Here is a 27257-nt window from a genome sequence, read left to right on the forward strand (position 1 = left end):
GCAGTAAACAGCTTCGGAGATATTGTCGAACTCCTTTCTAGATTTTAAATTTCCTACTGTCTTTGTCTAGTCTAATAAAGGAGGTAGCACTCTCATATATTTTCTTCAAAATTATAATATATGGGGTATCAATGCCTTGTCTTTCCAGTGCCCGAAATATTGCCTTATGCTGTATGGAGTCAAATGCCTTTTCATAATCCACAAATGCCAGGCATAATGGTGTTTTATATTCATTTGCTTACTCCATTAGCTGTGATATTATGTGAAGGTGATCCATAGTTGAGAATCCTGTCCGAAAGCCAGCTTGCTCTTTCGGTTGATTCTCATCAAGTATTTTTTCTAATCTGTTAGTAATGACCCTTGTGAACAACTTGTAGATGTGGGATAACAAGCTAATTGGTCAATAATTTCCAATTTATCTCCTTTCTTATGCAGCAAAACTATGATTGCATTATTCCACTGCTTAGGCATCACACCTTTACTAATGCACTTTGTGAAGAGCCTTGCCAGTTTTTGTGTTATGTCTCTTCCTCCCAATTTTAACAACTCTACAGTAACTACATCTTCCCCCGGGGCTTTCTGATTCTTCAATGCATGTTCTACCTCATCAGGAAGAATATCAGGTATGTCGTATGTGTTGCTACTTTGCAATCCATCTTCCCCACTGCTGGCATCATCCCCCTGCTCCTTGTATAATTCTCTATAGTAGTCTTCTGCTATTTGAATTATGCTTTCTCTGCTGTTTATTAGTACACCATCCCTATTCTTCAGTTTCAGTATCATTTGTCTTTCTGTATTACTGCTCATGGCTGCTGATTTAAATCCTTTGTTTTCCCTTAATGCTTGTTCTACTTTTCTTGTGTTAAATCTTCTTATGTCCTCTCTGAGTCTCTTTCTAATGGCTTTGCATAACTCAGTATACTCAATTTTCTTGCTTTTCATTTGTTGTCTTTAGTTCATCATAACAAGTGTTTCTTGACTAATTTTTTCTTCTATGGATTTCTTTGGCTTTATCACTTTCAAAAAGTTGTAATATTCCTCGTCGATATCTTGGTCCTGAGCAGTCTGCAGAAGCTCAAACTTGTTCTTAAGTTCCAGTGCATACTGCTTTTTCTCCTCTCGTACATCAAGTGTACATCTTACCATTCTGTGATCACTTCCAACATTTACGTTATTCAGGACAGTAACATCATTAACAATATATCTTCTGTTAGTGAAAATGAAGTCGATTTCATTAGTAGTTAATCCATTTGGATTCTTCCATGTCCACTTTCTGTTCGTCCTTTTCTTGAAAAAAGTGTTCATTACTGACAGTCCTTGAGATTCTGCCAATTCCACTAGTCTTTCACCAATTCCAAAATTTCCTATAGTTCCCCTTTCTGCGCTGTTTTGTCTTTTTCCAACCTTAGCATTGAAGTTTCCCATAATAATAGTATAGTGGGTTTTCTGCTCATCTAGAAGACTCAATTTCGGTGTACATTTCTTCAACCTCTTCATCATCATGGCTCGATGTTGGTGCATAAATCATTATAATCTTTAGCTTGGTACCTCTTAGAAATCTTGAGTATTAGTCTTGACACCCTTGGTGATGTACTTTGAATTCCAAAATGTTGTTTTTAAAATCTTTATGGACCAGAAACCCAACTCCACCTTCACTGTTTCCATTGGTGTACAGCAGATTTTCACTTGATAAATTTATAAGTGTTTCATTTCTTCTTCTTGTTTCAGCCAAACCAATGATATTCCAATTCACATTTTCTAATTTCTTTTCCAGCTCTAATATCCTGTCTTCACCAACGAGTGATCTTATGTTATAACAGGCCAAGTTCAGTTTCCGTGTATGGCAGCCTGGTCATACCCAGAGATTCTTAGCACCCTCCGCTTCCACTCTGATCCTCTCGCTGCCGTAAGAGGGAAAGTGAAAGCTGTTGGGGACTGAGGGCCATTTGTTTCGTCGTGCTGTCATATGCTGGAGGGTTTGGTCTTTTCCTCTTCATGCTGACCAGGCGTCTTGAAGAGAACCACTCTACACGTTCGTTGCCACCTAAGTGACGTAACAGGGCTTACCATCGAGAAGGTGTGCATGAGTGGATTTTAGGGAGGCAGGCCAACCGGACTTCTCCTAAATCTTCTGTAATAGAGAGATATATCAGTGTTTTAGGCTGAGTGTCTGATAACACACAGAATACCTGTTCCCCTCTAAGCCCCTTAGATTCTAAGTGCTTCTTAACTAAGAGCATAAATCCCCCCCCCCCATTCTATCTGTCCTTTCTGTACACTGACAATCTTCAAAAAAGTTCCAGCTATGTTGCCTCTCTGAGATGCCAATGTAAAAGGAATTTCCCCCCCCCCCCCAGGAGTGGGAGAAATGCTACTACATAAAGGATAAATAGTGAATGAAGCCTCTGTTTTTCTGCGTTTGTACAGAAATAATGTATCGGTGAGACATAATGGCAAAATGTTGCAAGTCACAAAACCCATACATGTATATTGAACACCAGGCAGTATTAACATTTTATCTGTGAATTCAATAAAATCCAAATAAAACAAAGGTTTTATTCACTATTTGTCTTTCATGTAGTGCTGCTTCTTCCTACTCTGGAAACATGACTCTTTTGCATCATGTCAACATGGCAGTGGTGCCTTTTATTACTTATACCTCAGAAAAGTAGTGGCTCTACTAAGGTAAAAAATTACACTTTGGGTTGAAAACCTGTGGTTTGCAACAAGTTTTTCCTCTTTTACTTTTCAGTATTTTTAGATAACTAGCTTCTATAAAATTTAATTGTGCCCTTTCATGAGAAATTAAACTTTGTCATTAAGATTAAATATGTACCACAAGAACATATGTTATCTTATATGTTTGTGCTTTTGACATAGAGAAACTTCTTTCTCCTATTCATTTAAACTGCGCCCCATCAGTATAAATGGTGGGGGGGAGAAAGATCAAGCATGCTATGTAAAAATTTTTTTGAATTTCTTTGTGTGCTTTTAAAATATATTTATGTGATTTCCTTTTCACAGACAAAGCTGGTGGCATTCCTCACAGATGGAAAATATGATGTAACTAAAATTTTGAGCTATCATAGGGGAACCAGCAATGTGTAAGAACAACTTATTATCTATTATTCATTTAAACAAAATATTTATAAAATTTACTTTTTTTTTTTTTTAAATGTTGAAATATACTACAGGCAAAGCTCTTTATATCAATCCCCAGGGGAATGAGAAAAACATTACATTGCTGGTTCATAAAACCATCAGAAAGAACAAAGAAAAGGTATAACTTTTAATGTAATACTGTAGAATTACAATATTAAACAAGAAAATGAAGATAATACATTGATTGTATCGGGTAGTAAGGTTAATTTGTAAATCACATATATACACTGAGTTGGCTTTGCATTAGCGACATCTACATAATACATCATGAGGCCACCTTTTGCCTATACACATCTTGGTATGGACTCTACAAGGTGATTGTCCTGTAGTAGAGTTAAACATGATTGTACTATTGCATGTTCTTTTTCAGTAGGTCCCAAGCTTGCTCAATTGAGTTAAGATCAAGTAAGTTTGGATGGAAAATTCATTGTCATGTTTCCAAAACTAATTAGCAATTGCCAGGTCTTGTGTGGCTCATTCTCTTGTTGATAGACACTAAAGTTGTACAGGATGCACTGTTTCACGAAGGGATCCACTTATCAACAGCAATAGAAAGGCATTCCCATTGAGTGAACTGTTGATTAATGGTGATTAGAGGACCCAGGGCATGCCACAAAGAAGTCACCAAACTATAACATCACTGCTTCCAAGTCCATGACCTCACATTGTATTTTCAACATGTGGATATGCCCATCAGCATGATAGAATTGGAAATGGCATTCATCAGACTAGCCAGCAACAGATTTCCACACATCAGTGATCCAGTGTTGGTGTTGGCATACTGTTGCAAGGGGCAGTTTCTTGTGTTCTCACAGTGAGTACACAGTGGATATTTGGTTAGCTGGGTTACTGTGCTGCATCACTGTTGTTACGAGATGAGACAAAATGCTCACCACAGCAATTGACCACATGTGGCTGGTTGTTTAGATACTGGCATCTTTGTGATTTGTCCTGACAATCATTCCAAGTTTGAAGATTCATTCTTTCTTCTATAGCATTTTTTAAACAATTCTCCTTCCATTCCCTTGAAGCTTCAATATTGATGATTGCACATGTTTTTGAAAGACAGTCCATGATGAGTCTTTAATTTCTGGATCCATCATCGAAAGACTAGAAATCTTCAATAATCATTCAATGAGCAAACGATTCAGCCTTCAGTAATATTTTTGCACATATCATTATTAGCCATTCCAAGACCAGTTATTTCTCCTTTCATACTCAGTGCAGCAGATTCCTCTGAATTTTTATTTTTATTTTTTCATAATGGTGTACTCTTAGAACATATGCCATTATCTACAGCTTGTAAAATCTTGATTTTTGTCTTTGAATTGGCAGAACTGCCTACTTCATAAAGCCATGTCTATAAACACAGTGTATATGTACTATACGGTAACCGGAAGAAACAGAACAGTGAAAAAAAAAAACATTTATTTTTGTCATATATATATAAAAAAAAATTTAATCACTGCAGGTTGGCCATTCGGCGTAAAAACCTCAATTTATCTTCTTGATTTTGATATTCCTGCATAACTATTGCCACTTGATTACTAAGGGTCCCATACCTCTTTTTTCTGACTTCTGGGCAACCTGTATGAGCTGGCAAGCTATATATCGTCTTAATCTATCTAATAGGTTCCAAATGCTTGGGTGACTGCAATGAAACAATGAGTTTAAGGCATTGTGAAAACCTTCACAACAATTTGTAGTCTTAGGACATCTCTCAGCAGCAGCAGCCTCAAAATGATTCCATATTCTAACTGGAAAGAGAGGTGATCTTCCTGCAACTCCTTCGATGTAGGTTGAGAAGAAATATGTGAGAACTTCATTGTAGTTATCCTCATCTGGAAATGTGGCAGCTAGTTGGTCAAAGACAGTTCTTACATCTGGTATTGGCACAAAGGAGAGAGCAGGTAGGGATGTCAGTTTAAACTTCATGTCAATATCAGACTCATACACTTCACTTTAAGCCAACACTGTTGATCTTCCTAATTAACACGGGCAAAGGTGAAAGTAGCACCCTTTTACTTCTGTTTGTGGAAAAGCAACTTGAGCAGCAGACATACATGCTTTTTCAAAGTCCAGCAGAATCTTTTGGGGTATTATATTGGGCACCAATTGTTGCATGTATCCATATTATTTTTTTGCAAAAGAAAATAAATACATGGAGGATATGAATTGCCAATCTTAGCATAACATGTTAAATGCTTTATCAAATGTTCCGTCTCCATAAATGACATCCTTGTCTAATTCTGAGAGCAGATCATCATTCCCAATTGCCAGTATTCTTTCTGGGTAATCAACTCCCATATCATACTTCTCTGGGATAGGAAAATCAGTTGTAGCTGGATTGGGAATATAAATAGTTTCTTTATGTTTAAAAAGACTTTGCGTGAGTGAGGATTGCTTTGTTAAGTGCTCCAAAACATCCCTATTCACTTCTGATAAAATATTTCCCATAACATTCCTTGGAGTTGCACCAACTGCCTTCATGTCTTGCTTCATCCTAGCCTTTAAAATGTTTGCCTGTGCTTTTTGATGATTAGAATCATGGCAGTGTTGTGGGACCTCTCCAGGTAATCACTCCACTCCCGTGTTCCCTATACTTGGTACAGTAGAACTTGATTTCCTTTCTGTGAAAATTCCATGATAATAGATCTATTAAAAAATAAATTTTACATTCAAACTTTGTCATAGTACTAAACTAACTAGTAGATTATATGGGCAGATAAGTAACCGCCGATATGATCATAAATGCGTATGAATGCTTACCTTGCGAATAAATTGTATGTCTACAGTGAATATGTAGAAGATGGATCACCCTTTTATTTTGGCAAACTGGTGATACAATTGCTAAGACGTTTTCACAACAAAAATTCAAATGCCACGCGAAATATCTAACAGAAGATGCAAAAGGACACTAAGTAAAAGTGTTATATTGTGAACTTACTAGAAACTGTATTAGGGGCGTTGAGTGAAAGGGTACCTATTCCTGGTAATCCTATAATCTGGTAAGCCGCTCAGTTCTTAAGAAGTACCTACCTACCTGGGATGAGTTGTTCACAACTTGCAATGCAGAGGCACACCTGAAAAGTGTTTATCCTGTTTGGTGCGTAATGGTAAAAGTATTTGTCTTTATAAATTGATTCTTTAAATTTATAAAGACAAATCTAGAAAATTGTCAACCTCTGTAATTACTTAGTATCCTTGGAAATGTAGGCACACAGTTTATTTTTGCTAGAATGAAAATGTTTCATTCCATTATTCCTTACATCCGGATAAGTTTTGACAAAAAACCGATAAGGAGCCACGGGGAGTCTATGAAGGACTTGTTCATTTAAATGTTTTAGAACTATACATTGATGTTTTTATGCCGAATGGACAACCGGCAGTGATTTAAAATCTATACAACATATAGAGATATGACAATTATAAATGTTTTATTTTTCCCCTGTTCTGTTCTTTCATGGAACCGTACTATACAATGAAATGAACTTTTAGTTGAAGTTAATTTCATTTTGCCAATGAATGATGTCGTGGGCAATAAATTAGCATTATTTTTCATTTTGAAATACAACTATCATAATAAAAACATGATAGCATGATGGAAATTTTTTTGTCATTATAAAGAATGTACAATAGCATTAGATTTAATGGGAAAATTTAGCTGAGACCTATAGCACATGGGGTGTTATAATGTGCTGGAACATAGAAAAAAGGGTTGCAATAAAGAGCTTTGACTGTGTTTACTTTTTTGATAACTGGCATTAAAAAAAACGTTATCTTTCCATTATGACATTTACAGAGATAATTTGTATTGCCCTTCACCGCCATAAAGGCAGGAGTTTACAGCCTCCCAATATTTCCGGGATACTCGAACAATTATATACAAATGAAAACATATTTTAATACAAAGGAGAGAACTCCTCACGAGAGTTAGTTCTAATCGAGCTGGCTTAACATCAAGATAAGAGCACCAGCTCAATCAGACAGGAGCAGATGCAAGGTACACATCAGTCATTGCTGATTAGTCCTGGTAGTCATAATTTTTTTCCGGTATGTTATGTCAGCGTCAAGTGCCTGGGTTTGCTTGAGCATCTGCTGAGGAAGGAACCTGTCTGAGAGATGGAGTCATGCTGAACGCGAGTAGAGCTCGAGATTGGCCCTAAGGGCAGCAGGGGGAATCCTCCAGCCACAGGTATCCCAGAATGAAGGTGTTGCAATTATGCCTGTTGCTAGGAGGCATTGGTTGTCGATTAAGGTGGGAAGCCATGGAATCCCAAGAGAGTTGGCAAGCTGCATGGTGCGAATCAGAGCTGGAAGGTTGTGCTTTCTGTTGGCCCATTTTAGGAGCCAGAATTCTGCAACAAAGAGTGGTTTCTTTATTGATGGTGCCACTGACTCCCAAATTTCAGCAACATAGAGTAAAGGTGGAAAGATAACTGTTCTTATATACTTCACGATTGTCTTTTTATCGGTGATATGTAGGATATGTTGTTTTGCTATCCACCGGAGTCTTGAAGCACGTGTGAGGAGTATGTCTGTGTGGGCATTAAATCGAAGTTTGGAGTTGAATACAATGCCTAGATCACGATGGCTGGTCACAACTGGGATGAGGATGTTGCCGACTGAAGGCTGGAGAGAGATGAAGGAGTTTGCTTCAATGAATTCAGACGGCAGAGATAAGATGTGACTGCGGTGAGAGTGTTGTTAATTTCCGCTTTTACCAGATCTAGGTGTTGACTGGGGATGATGGGAGTGAGTATCTTGATATCATCTGCATAGCTCAGTAGACACCGAGAATGTGCAACCAGTGGGGAGGCAATAGATGAAAACAGAAGGCCCAAAGGATCCTCTCCTTGTGGAACTCCTTCGGTGATGGATCTTGTAAGGGTGCGATCTCCTGTATGAAGCTTTATAATTCTGTCATGCAACAGAGAGGAGAGAAAGCATAGTATGTTCCTTGTGATCTGGAAGTGGCATTCCAGGAGAGTGAGAAGTTGGTTTACTGGGCAAGATCTGCTTAGTGAGGATGGGGAGCAAGGCCTTCTCGAGGAGTTGGGTCAGTAGTGTTTAGGTTGCAATGGCGACTGAAATTTAGCTAAAGGTTTGATGAGATAGTTTTTCCACTGCTGTGGGAAAATCTGGTTGAAAAATATACGGACTTAGGCATTTGAGCATGAACTGGGGAACTCCATCATCACCAGTGGTTGATGAGGCAGGTAGAGAATTGATGGCTATGATCAGCTGTTGTTTTGTGATCTGAAGGATATTCAACACTTCATTATTGGTAGCAGGGGATTATTATGGTCAAATATCAAAAACTTTCCTGAAATCCAAGTATATATGATCTCAAAATCATTTTTGTGTATCCAGCCTTTTCCATCCAGTTCCTTTCTGTTTGTCGTAGTATCCAATCGTTCAGACAAGATTTCCCTTTAACAGACCCATGATGTGTCTGAAATATAATTTCAATCTTGTCTAGATGATTCTGCATTACTTCTTTAACTAGTGACTCCATTATTTTCCGTGGAACAGAAGATAAATAAACTCATATCATGCTTTGAGCCCTTTTTGCAAATTGGGGATACATTTGCACATCTTCAGTCCGAAGGAACCTCTCATGATTATAGCTAGGAGTTTGGTTACTTCCTTTCCTGCTTCTCTTATTATAATTGGATAGATCCCATCCACCCCAGTGCCTTTCTTACGTTTAACTTCAACAATTTCTCTTCCACTTTGCTCCCACTTATAACAAAATAATTTAGCTCTCTGTTAGAGTTTGATAAACTTCTGGCATCCCCTAAAAATTCCTTGTGTCTGAATGTAGAGGCAAAATACTCATTCAGTTTGTCAGCAACAATTGTACCAATTTGATTCACCCCCTTCCTTCTAGTAGCGTCTTTCACAAAGTTTCTTGTAATCTGCTTTTGCTTTCCCTACATTATATCTACTACAGGCTTATAAATTATCCCATGCATTTTTTGTTCTCTGCCATGGGTCTCATTAGTTCATCTGATATCCATTTAGGCTTAAACCTTGAACAATATTTCTTATTGGTATGAAAAGCCTACTATGATTAATTCTTTGAATGCTGCCAATTTAGAATTTGCTGATGGCGACATCATCAGTTGGTCCCACTGTATAGAATTTAAAAACTTTCTGAGACCACTGTAGTCAGCTTTATGAAAGTAAAAACCCTTCCCTTTATTGTTGATTGTAGTTGCATCTTTAAGTAAATCCAAAATCAATACATTGTGATAACTGCATGAATATTATTCTCTCTAACATGCCGCTGCAAAAAACGGTCATCTAATAAATCCAAAAAAGTCTTGATAGTGTGTGCAAATGTCCACCCCCACAAGTTCCAGTCAATATCTGTAAAGTTAAATCCCCCATTATAAGACGTTCTGATTTACTAGCCCACACTATTTATCTATACAGTTGTTCATTGTACTCATCAGAGTCATTAGGCCTATAACTCACTCTTATGCTCATTTTTGCTTTCCAATTGCTTGTGTTACATCAAACTGATGTCAACATCGCAATGCCTTATATTTTATATGCTTCTTAACTAAGAACATTACTCCCCCCCTTTTTATCCTGTCTGTCTTTGCTTCTGCATTATACTTCCCACATTCCTTGTATCTGATATCCTGACCAGCACTTCAAATTCACCAAATTTATTTAATATGCTCCTAGCATTGGTGTACATGAAAGTACACATGCATCTTGGCATATATTTATTAGCTATATGGTGCAAGGAAGCTTGAGGCTTATGCTGCACCAGCCGAAAAAAAATTCCAGAGTTACCCTGAGAGAGTCAAAAGTAGAAGGGAATCACCAAGAAAGAGAAGAATGATGATATCCAGCTCAGGACCCTGAGTGTGCCAAGCCCATACTCACGAGATGTGAGCCTCCTGTATTTACTTGTTCAGTGATAACTCCCAACAATCCATGAAATCCCCACCGGGATGCTGCTCATTCCAACCAAAGCAGTGCAAGAATCACTTCTACCTCCTGTTAATCTATTAGTTTGTGAAACCCCCCCCCCCAAGCTAGCAGTTTCCAACCCACCTAACACTGCCTCAACAAATATTCTTGTGCCCTTTCTATTTAAGTGTATATCATCCCTGTAGAAGCAGTCACTCCTGTTAACAAACACAGACCAAGCTTTGAAAAATTCTGCCTCATGAGCAATCTCTCCAGGGCTGAATTGACTGAAATCTAAGGCTCTCATCATATGCTCCCTCCTATCTTGTCTGGGCAGACTCTTTCAAATTTAATACTAACTTGTGACATTTTTTTCAACATTGACCTATAAGTCTGCAATCTCCTACTCTTAATGTTATTAATGCCAACGTGTACAACAATATTACCTTGTGTCCTTAAAAAAAGATATCTGCTCTACAACATTATGAACTTTTATCCCTGGAAGACATACCCTGGTCCTGCCGTTTCCCTGACAATAGAGTCACCGACAACAAAAATAGCTCCTGTGGGACCAGTACATTCTGCTTTGGGAGTTGCTGCTGTGTTGCCTGATGGGCCCAGCCCAATTCAAATCTTTTAATGGCATTCATCATGTTTTCTAAGCTCTCATAAAGGCTCATAACAATGCCAAATTGGCACCTAATATCCTCATACATCAAACAAAGACAATCCCCTTTGCAATATCATGTCAGAAAGAATGTTTCACAAAAGAAAAAGAGAATTCCTGTGCTTTCATCACCCTCTATTTTGCTAGTGTTGTAATCCTTGGTTATTGTATAGCTCTTTATAATGTCTCCTAAAACCTTCTCTGCAATTAGCATTAGCATTAGTAGAGGCATTTGATGCAAGAAAGCAAGCTTATGCAGCATCAGCCAAAAAAATTAAAGTAAAATAAATAAATAAAAAATAACCACTTCCACTTCACCCCTCTGTTCGTTCGAAATACCTGTCCAGCCGAGCCTTAAACTTATTTAGGCTATCAACTTCCACGACAAGGGATGGAAGTCTGTTCCACCTACCAACCACCCGCTGGCTAAAGGCAAACTTCCGCACATCTATCCTACATCTGTCTTTCCTCAATTTGAATTTATGCCCTCTCAGGTGATTATTCTGAGCAAGAGGAAGAATCCCATCAGCATTGAGCATGCTCAAACCATTCAAGGCTTTGTACACCTCTATCAGATAACCTCGCTGGTGTCTAGTCTCCAGACACTGTAATTCGCAAAACTTAAGCCTTCCTTCATAAGAGTACCCCTTTGTTCCATTCACTAATCTTGTTGCCCTTCTCTGTACTCGTTCCAGCAGCTCTACATCCTTCTTGAAATGAGGTCTCCAGGCCTGTATACAGTACTCTAGGTGTGGCCTGACCATTGCCTTATACAAGGGAATAATCACCTCCTTATCCCTGCTAGAAAAATTCCTATATATCATTGACAATACACCATGAGCTACTCTTGCAGCCCATCTGCACTGTTCAGAGAACTTCATATCTGCCTGCACAACCACCCCCAGGTCCCTTTCATTCTCTACCACTGTCAGTGTAGTACCACAGAGTTGATACGTTGCTCTGGGGTTGCTGTTTCCCATATGTAGTACTTTACATTTGTCAATGTTAAACTTCATTTGCCACCTCTCAGCCCATCTGCTCAACCTTTCCAGATCCTGTTGCAGCAGCATAGTGTCAGTAGTGTCCTTGACAACCCTGCCAACCTTCGTATCATCTGCAAACTTGGACATTAAGCTTGATATACCATCATCAATATCATTTATAAATACAGAAAACAATAAAGGACCCAATACTGAACCCTGAGGGACTCCACTAATAACATTAGTCCACGATGAGCAGTGTCCATTGATTACCACTCTCTGTCTCTTCTCCCCCTCAACCACCCCTTTATCCATAGCAGCAATTTGCCTCCAATGCCACACTGCTCCAATTTGTGCAGCAGTCTTCCATGTGCAACAGTATCAAAAGCCTTTTTAAGATCCAAGTATATAATATCAAAGTTATTCCCTGCATCCAGTTCTTTTGTGACTGCATCATAGTATCCAATCAAATTGGTCAGGCAAGATTTCCCCTTAACAAAACCATGCTGTGTCTGAGCTATAACTGAAGTCTTGTCTAGATGATCCTGCAGTGCTTCTTTAACCAGTGCCTCCATTAATTTTCCGGGAACAGAAGTTAAACTCACAGGTCTATAATTACTTGTGTCAGCCTTTGATCCTGCTTTGTGAATTGGGGTCACATTTGCACATCTCCAGTCCATGGGTACCTCCCCTGAGTCCAAGGAAGCTCTCATAATTATGGCTAAGGGTTTGCTTACTTCCATTGCTGCCTCCTTTAATATAACTGGATAGATTCCATCCACCCCAGGTGCCTTTCTTGTGTTTATCTTCAACAATTGGAATAGCACATTTGGTTGAACAATCGTGAGCTTTGCTATTTATGATTGGCCCATTTCTATCCTGCCAGAGCATCTTTAGAAGTTGATTTATGATGCCTTGAACTTTGATGAATCACTTTTGTGCAGTTGGGCTAAGAAACTTAATTCAGACAGATCAGTATCAGTGCACAATAAAGTAACACACAGTTCAAGATTATTTATAATAATAGATATTTGCACCAGGTATGAAATCTATATGGACAGTTTCAATTCAAAATGGTCTCCCTCCTTGAGACTAGCAGCATTTCTCTGTGGTCTTTCAAATGACCAAAAATCTTGTCCTTAATTTGCAAATTTTGCTTTCAAGAACTAGATCTAAAATTTTGACAAGGAAGCTCTAAAGTCAGTTTATAATATGACTGCCCTCCCCTATACCAATGGATCTGTCTTGCTACCGTAACTAAACATTTTGCATTGAAAAGATAGATTTCGCAGATCTAGAACTAGAAAAAATCGTGGCATATGAGCTTATGTAGCATCAGCCGAAAAAGAAATTCACACAACTATTTGCTTTAAATGTTTGTCCAGTTTCTCCTTAAATTTATTTAACCCATCAACTTCCACAATCACAGATGGAAGTTTGTTCCAGCAATTAACCACCTGCTGGCTAAAGGCAGATTTCTGCACATCTGTCTTTCCTCAGTTTGAATTTATACCCCTTAGGTTTGTAATCTGAACAAGTGGAAGAATCTCATCAGAATTCAGTGTGCTCAACTCATTCAAGGCCTTATACACTGCACAGGTGCCTAGTCTCCAGCCGCTGCAATTTGCAGAACTTAAGCCTCCCTTGGTAAGAGGATTCCTTCATTCCCCTCACCAATCTTGTTGCCCTTCTCTGTACACACTCAAGCAAATCTACATCCTTCCTAAAATAAGGCCCCCCAGACCTGTATGAAGTACTCAAGGTGTGGCCTTATACAGAGGGACAATCACCTCCTTTTTCCTACTAGCAAAATTCCAGTATATCATTGACAAAAACCCCATGACCTGCTCTGGCAGCCTGTCCGCATTGCTCAGAAAACTTCATATCTGGCTGCACAATTACTCCCAGGTCCTTTTTCATTTTCTACCACCTTAAGTGTAGTACCACACATTTACATCTACCCATATGCAATACTTTGCATTTGTCAATGTTAAACTTCAGTTGCCATTTCTCAGCCCATCTTCCCTAGATCCTGTTGCAGTAGCACACTGCCATTAACAACCCTGCCCACCTTTGTATCATCTGCAGACTTCAACACTAAGCCTGATATACCTTCATCAATATCATTGATAAATATACAAAACAACAGTGGACCCAACACTGAACCCTGTGGGACTCCACTAATAACATTAGTCCATGAAGAGCAGTGCCCATTGATTACCACCCTCTTATCCATTGTAGCAACTTACCCTTAATACCATTCTGCTCCAGTTTGTACAATAGTCTTCCATGCGCAACAGTGTCAAAAGCTTTCCTGAAATCCAAGTATATGAAATCAAAATTATTTTTTGAATCCAGTTCCTTTGTAACCACATCATAATATCCAGACAAGACTTTCCCTTAACAAACCCATGCTCTGTCTGAATTATTGCTGCAGTCTTGTCTAGATGATCCTGCAGTGCATCTTTAACCAGTGACTCCATTATTTTACCTAGAAAAAAACTAACTGCTCTGTAATTACTTGTGTCATCCTTCGATCCCCGTTTGTGAATTGGGGACCTCCCCTGAGTCCAAGGATGCTCTCATAATTATCGCTAAGGGTTTGCATCACATACTGAATGTGATCCCAAATCAGGGTCTGCAAAGTGGCAAAATAATTGTACACACTATATCAAATCTCAGTGGGGGACTACTTCAGTATACAGTTACCTGGTAAGAGACAATTTTTTTTTTTTTTAATAAATCATGGAATCTTTTTTGATTAACATCATAAAATATCTTAAATTCTCATTCTCTTGAAGGGAGTGAGAATTTAAATTCTTAATGATATACTTTAAGTTAATACCCATATATTACCCCATTGGCTCACATCTGGTGAGTATGGGCTTGGCACACCCAGGGTCCTGAGCTGGATATCATCATTCTACTCTATCTTGGTGATTCCCTCTCTCTCTCATGGTAATTCAGAGTTTTTTTTTTTTTGGCTGGTGCAGCATAAGTCTCAGGCTTCCTTGCACCATATGCTAATAATAATATCTTAATTTATTGATTGTTCTGGCACATATCATAGAAGCCAGCTTGTTATTATAGTTAGGGCACCGTATGTTTGTATTCACTATTTGCTGAGGATCAGCTTTTAAATTACACTATCTTGAATTCGTGATCAGTCTTATTGATATTCTTAAGAATAACCCTGCCCTGTGGGATCAAGTAAAATACTAGTTCTGCAATTTCTCAGATACAAATATCTTTAACAACCCTGATTACTTCAGTTTTCTCACACACACACACTTGTATTTATTAATTTAGTATAAATGTTATATAATGTACTGTACAATTATAACATTACAGGCAAGTGTATGGCAGTTTTTCTAACTATTGGGTTTATGGTTAGGATTGTATGCTATTCTGTTAGGTAAATGAACAAGCTGTGTGTAGTATCTCAATCAGCTGGAGTTGTGAACATTAAAATCATCAAGTAAAATTACCTCACTGTCAGGTAAGTTAGACTCTAAAAATTTTAGTTTCAGAGAAAGAAGTCAGAGTTCAAAGTGATTTGTACAGTTAAGGCAGTGGATGAATTTGTCAAAATGGGGTAGAGAGAGATTTTAAGGAAGAGGAAATTCCAAATTAAGAATATCAGAGCAGACATGTGCATAGGCTCCAGATGCCAAGCAATTTTGTGATCAAGTGACTTTGCACTCTTTCTTTAAAATCATTTCCTTATTATAGCTTTATACAGCTCATAGTAAAGAAAGTACTTTACTAGATAAGAAAGGAAAGTAACATTTATCTTTTTTTATTTTTCCTACTCTTAATGCTAATCCAGTACTGCCTCCATGTGGTGGGGATAATTTCTTCCCTAGGAAAAATGCGAAGAGGTCCCAATTCCAAAAACCACTGGGTTCACAGACCAGAATGTAACAGTTTTAACCCATCTGGCTCTGTCTCAGACAGAATCCAATGTTCCTCATCATCCATTCAACACAAGACCAACCTATTGGAAAACTGTATCCTGCCTAGAAAGTGCAATAGGAATTCCAAAGACAGTTAATCGCTTGAAATCAGGGGACTTGGTAGTAGAAAGTTGGAAAAAAAATCACAACTTTTGGTGGAACACCTGTCATTGTTTTCCCCATGCCTCTCTGAATACATCAGAAGGTGTCATTACTGAGTTGGACATGATCAGATGAAGAACTGAAGCAAAAATTGCATGATCCGGGAGCGATGAGAAGAATAATGAATAATCAAGACAGTACGTTAGTTCCTACACATAACATAACATAATTCTCATCTTTGATAATCCCAGACCACCTAAGCTGTCTACTCAAACCCCTTACATTGCTACAAGTGCCAGAAGTTTGGACAATTGCAAGCAATCTGCAAGGAAGCCTGCCACCTATGGATCTACTATGCACAGCCAAAATACCCAAATGTCTGAACTGCAGTCAAGTACATCCTGCCTATTCCAAGGAGTGTCCCCTCTGGAAACAAAAAAAAATTATACAACATAAAATTGAACATAACATATCAGGAAACCAAAAAGTCCCAACCATGAAAAGGATATCAATTGCCATCCAAACTGAAGTAATCATCCCACCTAGCAAATCTCTAGCTCAGTGGATGAGGGTCAGCGTTGATCACCATTCCAATAAACTAAGTAGGGCAGTAAATACACTGATAATCATAAAACCAGCTGCTGTCTCCTAATTGGATACTAGTGCACCCATAGTCCCTGACACAAATCAAACAAAGATACCAGATTCTGGGACTGTTTACCAAAGAGGAGGACATGGACACCGGAAAACCGTACTTTCCATAAAAGGGGCAACACAGAACTGAATGACAAAAATCCAGATCTGGAAGAATAATCCACTCAGAAACAAATCGAGGCTCCTCTAAATCCCAATCTAAATATTCCTAATGTCTGAGATCTCCCCATGCAATATAACCCCACTGCCATTTGCCCGCAAGAAACTAACCTGACTCCACAGGTAACCACCTCACTCCAGAACTGCATAAGACATTGACAAGATCGTGTTACACATAATTTGAACGTATGGCACATGGAGGGGTAGTGTTTATAATTAGCCCTCTGATACCTTCAAAACCAATTGCACTAAAGATACACCTTGAGCTGGCACATCATAGCCTTAGTTGCTAATGCACCAATAAAACCAACCAACACCTTGAGGCAGTCACAGCTGGAATCAATATAAACTTTGATCGCAGCAGCATAAGCTACACTGCCTTAGAAGAACTAGTGGTGCAACTTCCCCAACCCTACTGTATACTTGGAGACTTACTAGTCACTGCCCTCTGTGGGAAAATAAATCTGGAGAAATGATAGCAAACAATTGAAAAAATACTCAATCATAATAATCTGATAGCCTTGAATACTGCAGAACACATTTTCTTACTGGATCTACTTCAGTCATAGATGTTTCTTTATGCTCAACAATAATATGCCACATTGGCACCAGCATTTCCCACTTTTCCAACCAGATTACAAAATGGTGCTTTGATAGAGCTACTGGGGATCTGTATAAACAGCAAATCTAGCAATCCAGAAAAGAATAAAGCATGAAGGTTTTTCACTATCAGAATAACAAAGAGACTGTATGCTAAGCATCCACACACCAACCTTCCTATAGTAATTGTACATGGTCATGATGTTACAATACTTTGAGAAATATCAGTATTTGGTGAAACTTTTGCAGAAATTTCAGTTACATACTCACCTCAGTTCCAGAAGCAAAAAACCAAAGCCGAAAAACGGCACCGCCATAAAACTTTGAAACATTGCACAGCACTTCATACAACGTTCCATTTTTGCTGGCAGAATTGCATCAAGTTCTGCTTACCACCAAGTGCAGTGCGGCCGGATCTGATGAAATTCATTACATAATGAATTCCCAACTCATTGAACCAACTCTCCAGGCACTATTATTCTATAATAGAGTGCTTTCCTGGAAAAATGGCACCATGCTTATATTCTGGCCTTACCAAAACCTGAAAAAGATCCTACCAATCCTCAGAACTACTGACCGATTGCTCTGACTAGCTTTATTAGCAAGGTCATTGAAAAAATGATCAATGCTCGATTGACCTGGTTCCTATTACAACATGATCTCCTCAACCCCATGCAGTGTGTTTTTGTGAAGGTAGATCAACCCTTAACCTACTGGTTCAATCAGAAATAAACATTGCAATGCTTTTGTCTGAAAACAACATCATGTTATGATACTCTTTGACAGAGGAAAAGGCTTTTCCATTGCATAAAGATATGGAATGTTGGAGGACCTGTATGATCTAGAATTGTGGGAAAATCCTTCCCCCCGTGGGGGATTTCAACTTTCCAGATATTGATTGGAACTTGTGAGTTGGTCGCTCGCACACTAGCAAGGCTTTTGTGGATTTATTGGAGGATTGTTTTCTACAGCAGCATGTTTGAGGGGCAAATAGAGGGAATACTACTCTTGATCTGATTATCAGTAGTGATTATTCATGCATTAAGAAATTGCAGGTAAAGGAACCACTAGGTGACAGGACCACAATGTATTGATGTGGGATTTACTTAAAGATGTAATTACCATCAAGGGTAAAGAGAAGGGTTTTTGTTTTCGTAAAGGTGACTATAGTGGTCTCAGATAGTTTTTATTTTCTATGCAGTGGGTTCAACTGATGATGTTACCAACGGTGAATTCTAAATGGGAAGACTTCAGGGACTTAATGCTACCAGGCTTTTCATACCAACTAAGAAATACTGTTTAGGGCAAGGTTCAGGCCTAAATGGATGTCAGATGAATTAATGATGCTTGTGACAGAGAAGAAAAATGCTTAGGATGCATATAAATTTCAGATGAAACAAGCTAGTCTGTAATCAAGTCACAAAGGAGGTTAGGCAGGCAAAATCAGATTACAAGAAATCTTTAGCAAAGGATGCAAAGAAAGATAGCAAAGAGTTCTTTACTTAGGTAAACTCTAGAAGGAAGGGGATGAATCAGATTGGTCCACTTAACATGGTTTGTTGCGACCATTGATGATCCTGCTCAAGTAGCTGATAAACTGAATGAGTATTTTGTATCTACCTTCACACGAGGAGTTATTCAAGGAGGGGAATGCCAGTAGATATCAAACTCTAACAGGGAGCTAAGTGATATTGTAATAACTGAGAGCAAAGTGGAAGAGAAATTGTTGAAGATAAACATAAAAAAGGCACCTGGGGCAGATGGAATCTATCCAGTTATATTGAAGGAGGCAGCAAGGGAAGTAAGCAAACCTTTAGCCATAATTATGAGACCATACATAGAGTCAGGGGAGGTCCCCATGGACTGCAGATGTGCAAATTGTATCCCAAATAATTATAGATCTATTAGTTTAACTTCTGTTCCAGGGAAAATAATGCAGTTACTGGTTAAAGAGGTGATACAGTATCACCTAGACAAGGCTGCAGTAATAGTTCAGACACAACGTGGGTTTGTTAAGGGGAAAGTCTTGTCTGACCAATCAAATTGGTCAGACAAGACTTTCTGGAATGGCATTAAGGGCAAATTGCTGCAATGGATAAAGGGATGGTTTAGTGGGAGACTGCAGAGAGTGGTAATAAATGGATGCTGCTATATGTGGAATCCTCCATGATTCGGTGCTGGGACCATTGTTGTTTTGTGTATTTATCAGTGATTCAATGAAGGTATATCAGGCTTAATGTCCAAGTTTGCTACTGCAACAGGATGTAGAAAAGTGGCAACTGAAATTTAACATTGACAAATGCAAAGTACTGCATATGGGTAGCAGTAACCCAAGAGAAACATATCAACTGTGTGGTACTACATTAAGGAAGGTGGAGAATGAAAAAATACCTGGGGGTAATTGTGCAGTCAGATGGGCTGCCAGAGCAGGTCATGGAGTTTTTTCAATGATATACAGCAGGCCCCCGTTATAACGCGGCTCGCTTTACGCTGTTCTTATATTATAACCCGTATCTGACTATAACACTGTCATGCTATTTTACTAGCATACAGATTGAATTTTTGGAAAGTCCGTCTTCAGTCCAGCCTGTTTTTAAGGCTTTTTTTTTTTGGCAAAAGGAGAAAATAGCCACCATGAAATTAACTACAGTAATTATTTTTATAATTTCTACTCTATGTACAAAATTGAAACTTTGAATATGCTCTATTTTCTTGGTGTGGATAGTTTCAAGTGAGAAATTCTTTTTTAGTACACAAGCTGAAAAAATTTATCATCCAGTGTCATATGCTGTTACGAAGTCTGCATTTTCTGTTCTGACCTGTAATAGAAAGATACTGTATACCCTATTGAAAAATAGATTTGCTCCCTATCTCTTCTTTTGTTTTACTGTGGGAACTATAACTTGTGAAATGTTTTTCACACAATCAATCCCATAAGTGCTAAATGCGGTGCTGTTTCTTGTACAGTATTCTCTTGCCTTCTGAACTCCTCTGACCTTGTGGTCACCCGAAGTACATAAAATTTGTTTGTTTTACTGTTTTGGAAATTCCAAAAACATTCTCCATGACTCACACCATAATTGATTACAGTACTTTTCGTGCAATAATTTGATTTTACTGTATGGTAAAATCGAACTTTTCAGATAAATAAAACATTTGTCACCGTCTTCAGCTCACTTGCCAGAGGAATTCTAAATATCATTCAGTGCATACAGTTTTAGAAATACTGACAGTTTACTGTACTCAAACATCGTATCACAATCAGTGCAATGCAGTTACATTTGCAGAGAGTTATGGCGGATAAGAATGAAAAAGCAACAATGTCTGGACGCGGTGCAAAGATTGGAAAGGTAAGAAAAACATTGAGTTTGAAAATTAAATTAGATGTTTTAAAGAGAATTGATTCCGATCAAAGACAAGTGGATGTGTGCAATAATTTAGGACTGGCAGGTTCAACTGTAAGAACAATCATAAAAAATAAAGAATCAATTTTAGCAGCTGGAAAAACAGCTGTTCCCCTGCAGGCAACTAAATTGACTAGGGCTAGGCCGGCTATTATGATTGAAATGGAGAAACTTCTACATAATTTTATTAAAGACAACATTCAGTGTAGAATTCCGCTAAGTTCAATTATTATTAAAGAAAAAGCGAAGAGCCTATATGAATATTAGAAGGAAGCTCACCCCGAAAAAAATGTGGAACCATTTAACGCTAGTAAGGGCTGGTTTGATAGATTTAGAAAGCGCTATAACCTGCACAACGTAGCAATACAGGGAGAAGCTGCAAGTGCAGATCAACAAGGAGCCAAAACTTTCAAAAACGAAATTTGTTAAAATTATTGAAGAGGGATATTATACTGCTTAACAAGTTTTTAATATAGATGAAACAGGTCTTTTTTTGAAACAAATGCCTAAAAGAAGTTTCATATCGAAAGAAGAAAAAAACATGCCAGCCTTCAAAGCAGCGAAGGATCGGTTAACTTTGTTGTTGGGTGGTAACGCTGCGGGGGATTTTAAATTAAAACCCCTTTTAGGTTACCATTCCGAAAATCCAAGGGCTCTTAAAGGTTTAGCTAAATCAAACCTACCTGTAATCTGGAAGGCTAATAAAAAAGCTTGGGTAACCAGGCCACTTTTCATTGATTGGTACACTGAGTTCTTCTGTCCTGCAGTGGAAAAATATTGTGCAAAAAATAACATTGGTTATAAAGCAATTCTAATCATGGACAATGCACCAGGACACCCAAGCAAAGAGAGCTTAGAAGACTTGAACAATCACATAAAAGTTTTTTACATGCCTCCAAACACTACGTCTCTGATCCAACTAATGGACCAAGGACTAATTGCCACATTTAAAGTGTACTACAAAAGGAACACCTTTTCCCAAGCTATTAAAGCCATCAACACTGAAAATGTACCGAGCTTAAAGGAGTTTTGGAAATCCTACAACATTTCAAGTGCCTGGGATGAAGTGACTCAGAAAACCATGAATGGAGTGTGGAGGAAAGTTTGGAAAAATTGCATAAAGCATTCCCAGGAACCTGATGATTCTGTTGAAAATGTTAAAACGCAAATTGTTGAGCTCGGAAAAGAAGCAGGATTACACAAAATTAACGAAGACATTGTACAAGAGATGATTGACAACAACAGGGATGGCTTCTCTAATGAGAATGATAAAAGAACAAGAGCTTGCTATTGAGGGAGATGATGATCAAGATACTATATATGAAGAACCGATGAAGTCGCTGATTACAAAAGGACTTAGTGAAGCTTTTGAACACTCGAAAAAATGTGTGATTATTTCCGGGAGAACGACCCTGACATGGAATGAAGTGCCAAGGTAATAAGAAATTTGAAGAAAGAAATGAATCCCTACATGATGTTGTACAATGAGAGGAAGAGGGGCCAAAGCACAACCCAAAATCGACACATTTTTCAGTCCAAAGATACGAAAACTCGAGAGCACAGGGCCATCAAATTAATAAATTCATGATTTTTGTTAGTTAATTACCTCATAATTATATTTACAAAATTTTGAATATTAAATATTTTTAATCGACATTGGTGCATATTTTCACTACCATTTATTACTGATTAGAAAATATCCTATGGAATAGACCGCAGCTCACAAATACATATGTTACCTTATGGGAATAGGGCGCTCGATTAGTGTGGATTCACTTAGTGCTCTGTTTTTCCAGAACGAACTATCAGCGTTAAGCGGGGGTCACCTGTATAAGAATTTTGGTACCAGAGACAAGGAGGTGATTATCCCTTTATATAAGGCCACACCTAAAGTACTGCACACAGTCTGGAGGCCTCATTTTAGGAAGGATGTAGAGTTGAGTACAGAGAAGGGCAACAAGATTGGTGAGAGGAACAAAGAGGAACTTACGAAGAACGGCTTAAGTTCTGCAAGTTGCAGCATCTGGAGACTAGGCGCCTGTGAGGTATCTGATCTAGGTGTATAAGGTCTTGAATGGTTTGAGCAGGCTCAGTGCTGATGGGATACTTTTGCTTGCTCAGATTAAGAACCTTCAGGGAAGACAGGTGTAGAATAGATGTGTGGGAGTTTGCCTTTAGCAATCGGGTAGTCGATTGCTGGAAGAAACTTCCATCTGTTGATGTGGAATTTGATAGGTTAAATAAATTTAAGGCTGAACTAAATAAACATTTGGAGTGACTGGGTGGGTGAAAGGGGAATTTTTTTTTGGCTGATGCTGTATATAAGCTTGCTTTCTTGCATCATATGCCTCAACTAATGCTAATCTCGAAAGACTATTGGGATACATTTTGTATGAAAAAACTTAACTACATCCAGACCCAAAACTCTGATTGGACTATTAATTAATCCCTATAGTTTCTAGCTTCCACTTCCTAGGTGTAATATCCTCGAGCATATAAAAATCCTCTGCTTTGCATGTACACAGATGGAAAAATTGAACATCTAAAAGTACTATCAGCCATGATATGGGTTTCTGACCAATTTACACTATCACATCTGTAAAACTGCAGCCATTATCAATCCACTGGAAGATGGAAGCCTCCTCAATGATTCAGGATGAGGAAAATGGACATAATCTATCATGCTCGTGCAGTGCATGTTGGCAGATTAACTGTATTTAGCAGTCAGGGGCTTGAACTCTGGTCTATCTCCTGACCACTCGGCTATAGAAGCCACTTTGCATCTATGCCACTGAAGTCTGCAGTTCTGCTAGACCAAAAGACACATAGAATCAAGCCACCATTTGGTGGTTTGATTCTATATGTCACAGTGGCCTTCTGCTTGCACTTGGTATGTGCCATTCACCCAGAGATGAATCATCTGATCCAGAGCCTCTATGCTGAAGCCATAAACTTCCCTAATATTTATGCAAAGAAAATCATTTGGTAAGAGCTGTGCAGCAAAACTCATGGACAGTGAAATCACCGAACTTGGAAACTACTTTTCTCCCCAAATGGGGAAACCTTTACAGAGCCTACCATAACCATCCCACCAACAGGGATATGTTTTCAGTCTACACTTACTGATTGGAAATTCAACTTAAATGATATACAACCCACTGTTTCTTGTACAGTGCTTCCCTGGATGTACCACCATGTGATTTATCACCTTCAACAGAACACATTACAATTGCGTGCATCATTGACAGCCCAATATGCACAGTTCACGCCGATGTACACAGATGGATCTAATGCTGATAGTCATGTTATCATAGCTAAGAAACTTCTAGCTGAATGCAGCAGCTGCTTTACTGCAGAGCACTGTGCAATTATCATAACTTTAAATTTCACATGATCAACAACATCACGCTCACTATCATATACACAGATTTAATCAGTGCAATTTAAGCCATACAATGGAAGAGAAAGAATGATAATCCATTATTCAGGCAGATCAAGGATAGTCTAACCAAATTAAATTAAAATAGGTAAGTTATGCTGGATCCCTGGTCATAGCAATATCCTGAAAAATGAGGGTGCAGATTTCACTGCCAAAACTGGAAGATATATTATTCATCCTTCCTTCAGTGTACTACCATTCTCAGATTACAAATTATTATTAAATAGCAATATACAAAAAAGTGGCAGCAAATCTGGGAAACCAAACTAACAACAAGTTATTCCATATAAAGAAAGACCTGAAATCATGAAAATCCAGCTCAAAGATAACAGACAAGAAGTTATACTTGCTAGACTATGGATAGGTCATACCTACCTAACTCATCTGCACCTATTCAACGCTACCAATCCCACATATTATCCAAACTGTAATACACAGCTCAACATCTATTTATTGACTGTCCCATACTCGGCATTGACAGGCAAGCTACCTTTAACTCATTTTCTACAATAAGTATGCCTCGCGCTATAGCCCAAATGTAGTCAAGGTATATCTGTAAAGGATTTGATGCTATAATGTGCTTTAAAAATTAGTCAAAAAATCTGTATGGCACTTTTCATGCAGATTAGGTGCATTAATGTCTAGCTGCTCTTGTGCCATTTAAGTCCAAAGAAACAACAACAAAATGTACATAAGTACCACCCTTGAAGTGAAAGGAACCATAGAGCAAATAATTAGGGGCGCGAGATGAGTAGTGGTATTTCACCAGATGCTGAGAGTCATATACCACCTAGTATTGCTTGGCGCTGGCATCAAAACCCCTTCCTGGGACAGAGCAACAGCTACACTTTTTTTTCTTGGTGTCAACTGAACATATGGAACCATGCACACCCTTCCAATGCCATATTTATATAAATGGCTGATGCAATAGAAGCATTATCTGATACAATAACTTTGCTTTGTGACAAACAAAATGACTGTAATCAAACAATATCTTATACGTTTCACTACAAATGTTACTTTTTTTAAGGTGATGTAGTTTTTTTGTCCACCACTGTAGGTTGCATTTTTAGCAAGAGACTTAACAACATACCATTCTTTATTAATTATGTATGGTTATTTATAAATAAAGTACTTTTATTTATATTTGATAATTTCAAATTGAATATTTTTTTTGGTATAAGAAAAAATTAATAAGACAGAAAACACAAAATTCTGAAATGCTATAGTGAAGTAATTAAAATAGAAAAGCTTTACATGTCAGTGTAATACTATGGATTATTAATATAAGTTAGAGAGAACTTATATTAATAAGGTAACTCTCATTATACACGTTTGATAGACTACAATAATTTCACAGTAACTTGTTTGGAATCTTTATTGTGAAATTTAAAATTTAACTTTTTTGTATTTTCCCTCCATAGATATTATTTATCTACAAAGGAAAACAGACCTGGAGAAAGGCACCTGTATTCTATATCAGACAGAAAAATTAAATATGGAAGCATAAAAAAGTGTTTAACTTGTGATGAAAATGATATGTGCCTCTACAACAATGCCATATTTAATCCCACCTCGGATTATTATGTTTTTGAGTGTTTGGGTCCTGGCATTCCAAAAGTAGAAATTCGATCTGTTTATAATGATACCTACAGTAAGTATTTTGTGTTTCATAACTTTCAATATATTTTTGCTTTTACTCTTATATGATTTGTATTTTTTAATTAGTGATGGGCATAATCAATTATGAAATTGGCATTAACAGTGATTGAATGGAACCATTGCCTGGATATATACATACTGCAGCCTTGATTTAATATGCCTTTTCCTTCATATGATCATATCCCCAAAATGAATTATGAAAAAAGGTAATATGTTCAAAGAACTATCAATTTCATGTTGGAATCTGGAAAAAGTTAATACTGTACATACCTGTATCTACTTTATATCCTAGAGGGGAAATTAGATGTATATTTGCTTTGATATATTCAGTTTCAAAGTAATTTTTGTACACAACAGGACTTGTCAGAGACTAATTACTGTAGACACCCAATTTGTCCTCTCAGCTAGAGATGAAATAACAGAGTATATCAGTGGAACACTAATTATAAACAGCCAGCTCTGGAGGGGAATATGGCTACCATTTGTCGAGTTAATCACATTAGTTATATTCGGCAAATTTTTGTGAACAGTAGCACATGATAGCCTTTCTTCAACTAGAAGTTACACTTAGGATAGCAAACACTACTAGACAAATATATACATGAACTGACAAGTGACTTCACTTTGGCTGACATTATGATAGGCCAGACAGTTTGGTTTTGAGTTAATTTTCTCGAAACATGGTAAATTCTAAGACATCAGAAATAAATAAATGGCAAAATTAATAAATCAACATTTATTAATGTTGCCAAAAAAATAAATAAATTTTACATTTGAAGAAAAATTTCCTGATGTTTTCTCAAAAAAGGGTGTTTCTGAATAATTTTCTAATGCTGGTTTCCATCATATCAGGTTTCTTCAAAGTCCATGAAAGAAAATTTGATTTTTCACAAATTTTTATTAATTTTGGCAGAATTTATAACAAAATGCTACTTTTACATTTAAATACATGTTGAAAACACTACTAAAAAGAGCAATGTGATAAAGAGTCCAATAGACACCCACCTCTCATTTTAAAACTGATCTACAATGGTATTTCTTTGATTTTATTGCAAGTCCCTTTTCAGCATCCAGTAATAGTCAGCCGTCATGTTGACATTTCATCTGTTGAAAACTCTCACCTAGTTCTTCAGTATTGCTTTCTAGAAAGTAGTCAATGTGGGAGTATAAAATGTTGCAGCCCAGTTTCTAGAAGTTTGCCAACCTATTTTCAACTATATTCTTATAGTCCCCTGAGAAGTTCTCAGCAACAGACCTGAAGCTAATCCATGCTTGTGTTTCTCTTTTATTCACAGTTCCCTCAAAATCTCGCTCCAACAAAAATATCTTCTCTTGGATGATCAATGGGAATTTAATACAAAGGTAGTTGAAGCGGGGACCTTCTTGAGGTAAAGCTTTCATAAAACCCAGTGTGATGTGCAAGGGTGGAAGGAGGACAGTTTTGGGGTCTACCAGTGGTTTATGACCTGTTCTTTGATCCAGGCAACAAACTGCCCCACTCACATAAAAAGCAAGGAATTTTTGTGTGAGTGAAACTGCTGT

The 27257-nt window shown here is 37.8% G+C and overlaps 1 protein-coding gene across 2 annotated transcripts in view; it reads left to right on the top strand.

Annotated features, from left to right (window-relative positions):
• Positions 1 to 27257, top strand: part of LOC150076411 (inactive dipeptidyl peptidase 10-like) — a 1373013-nt gene that overhangs the window by 1245464 nt on the left and 100292 nt on the right. For both annotated transcript variants that reach the window (XM_090387020.1, XM_090387021.1), the window contains exons 13-14: positions 3025 to 3104; positions 25478 to 25707. In XM_090387020.1, coding sequence (XP_090243146.1) covers positions 3025 to 3104; positions 25478 to 25707 — 310 coding nt within the window. The remainder of the gene's footprint in view (positions 1 to 3024; positions 3105 to 25477; positions 25708 to 27257) is intronic.

The sequence above is a fragment of the Mastigoproctus giganteus genome, chromosome 13 (genome assembly GCF_048544385.1).
Source record: "Mastigoproctus giganteus isolate SK-2022 chromosome 13, ASM4854438v1, whole genome shotgun sequence".
Taxonomy (NCBI): domain Eukaryota; kingdom Metazoa; phylum Arthropoda; class Arachnida; order Uropygi; family Thelyphonidae; genus Mastigoproctus; species Mastigoproctus giganteus.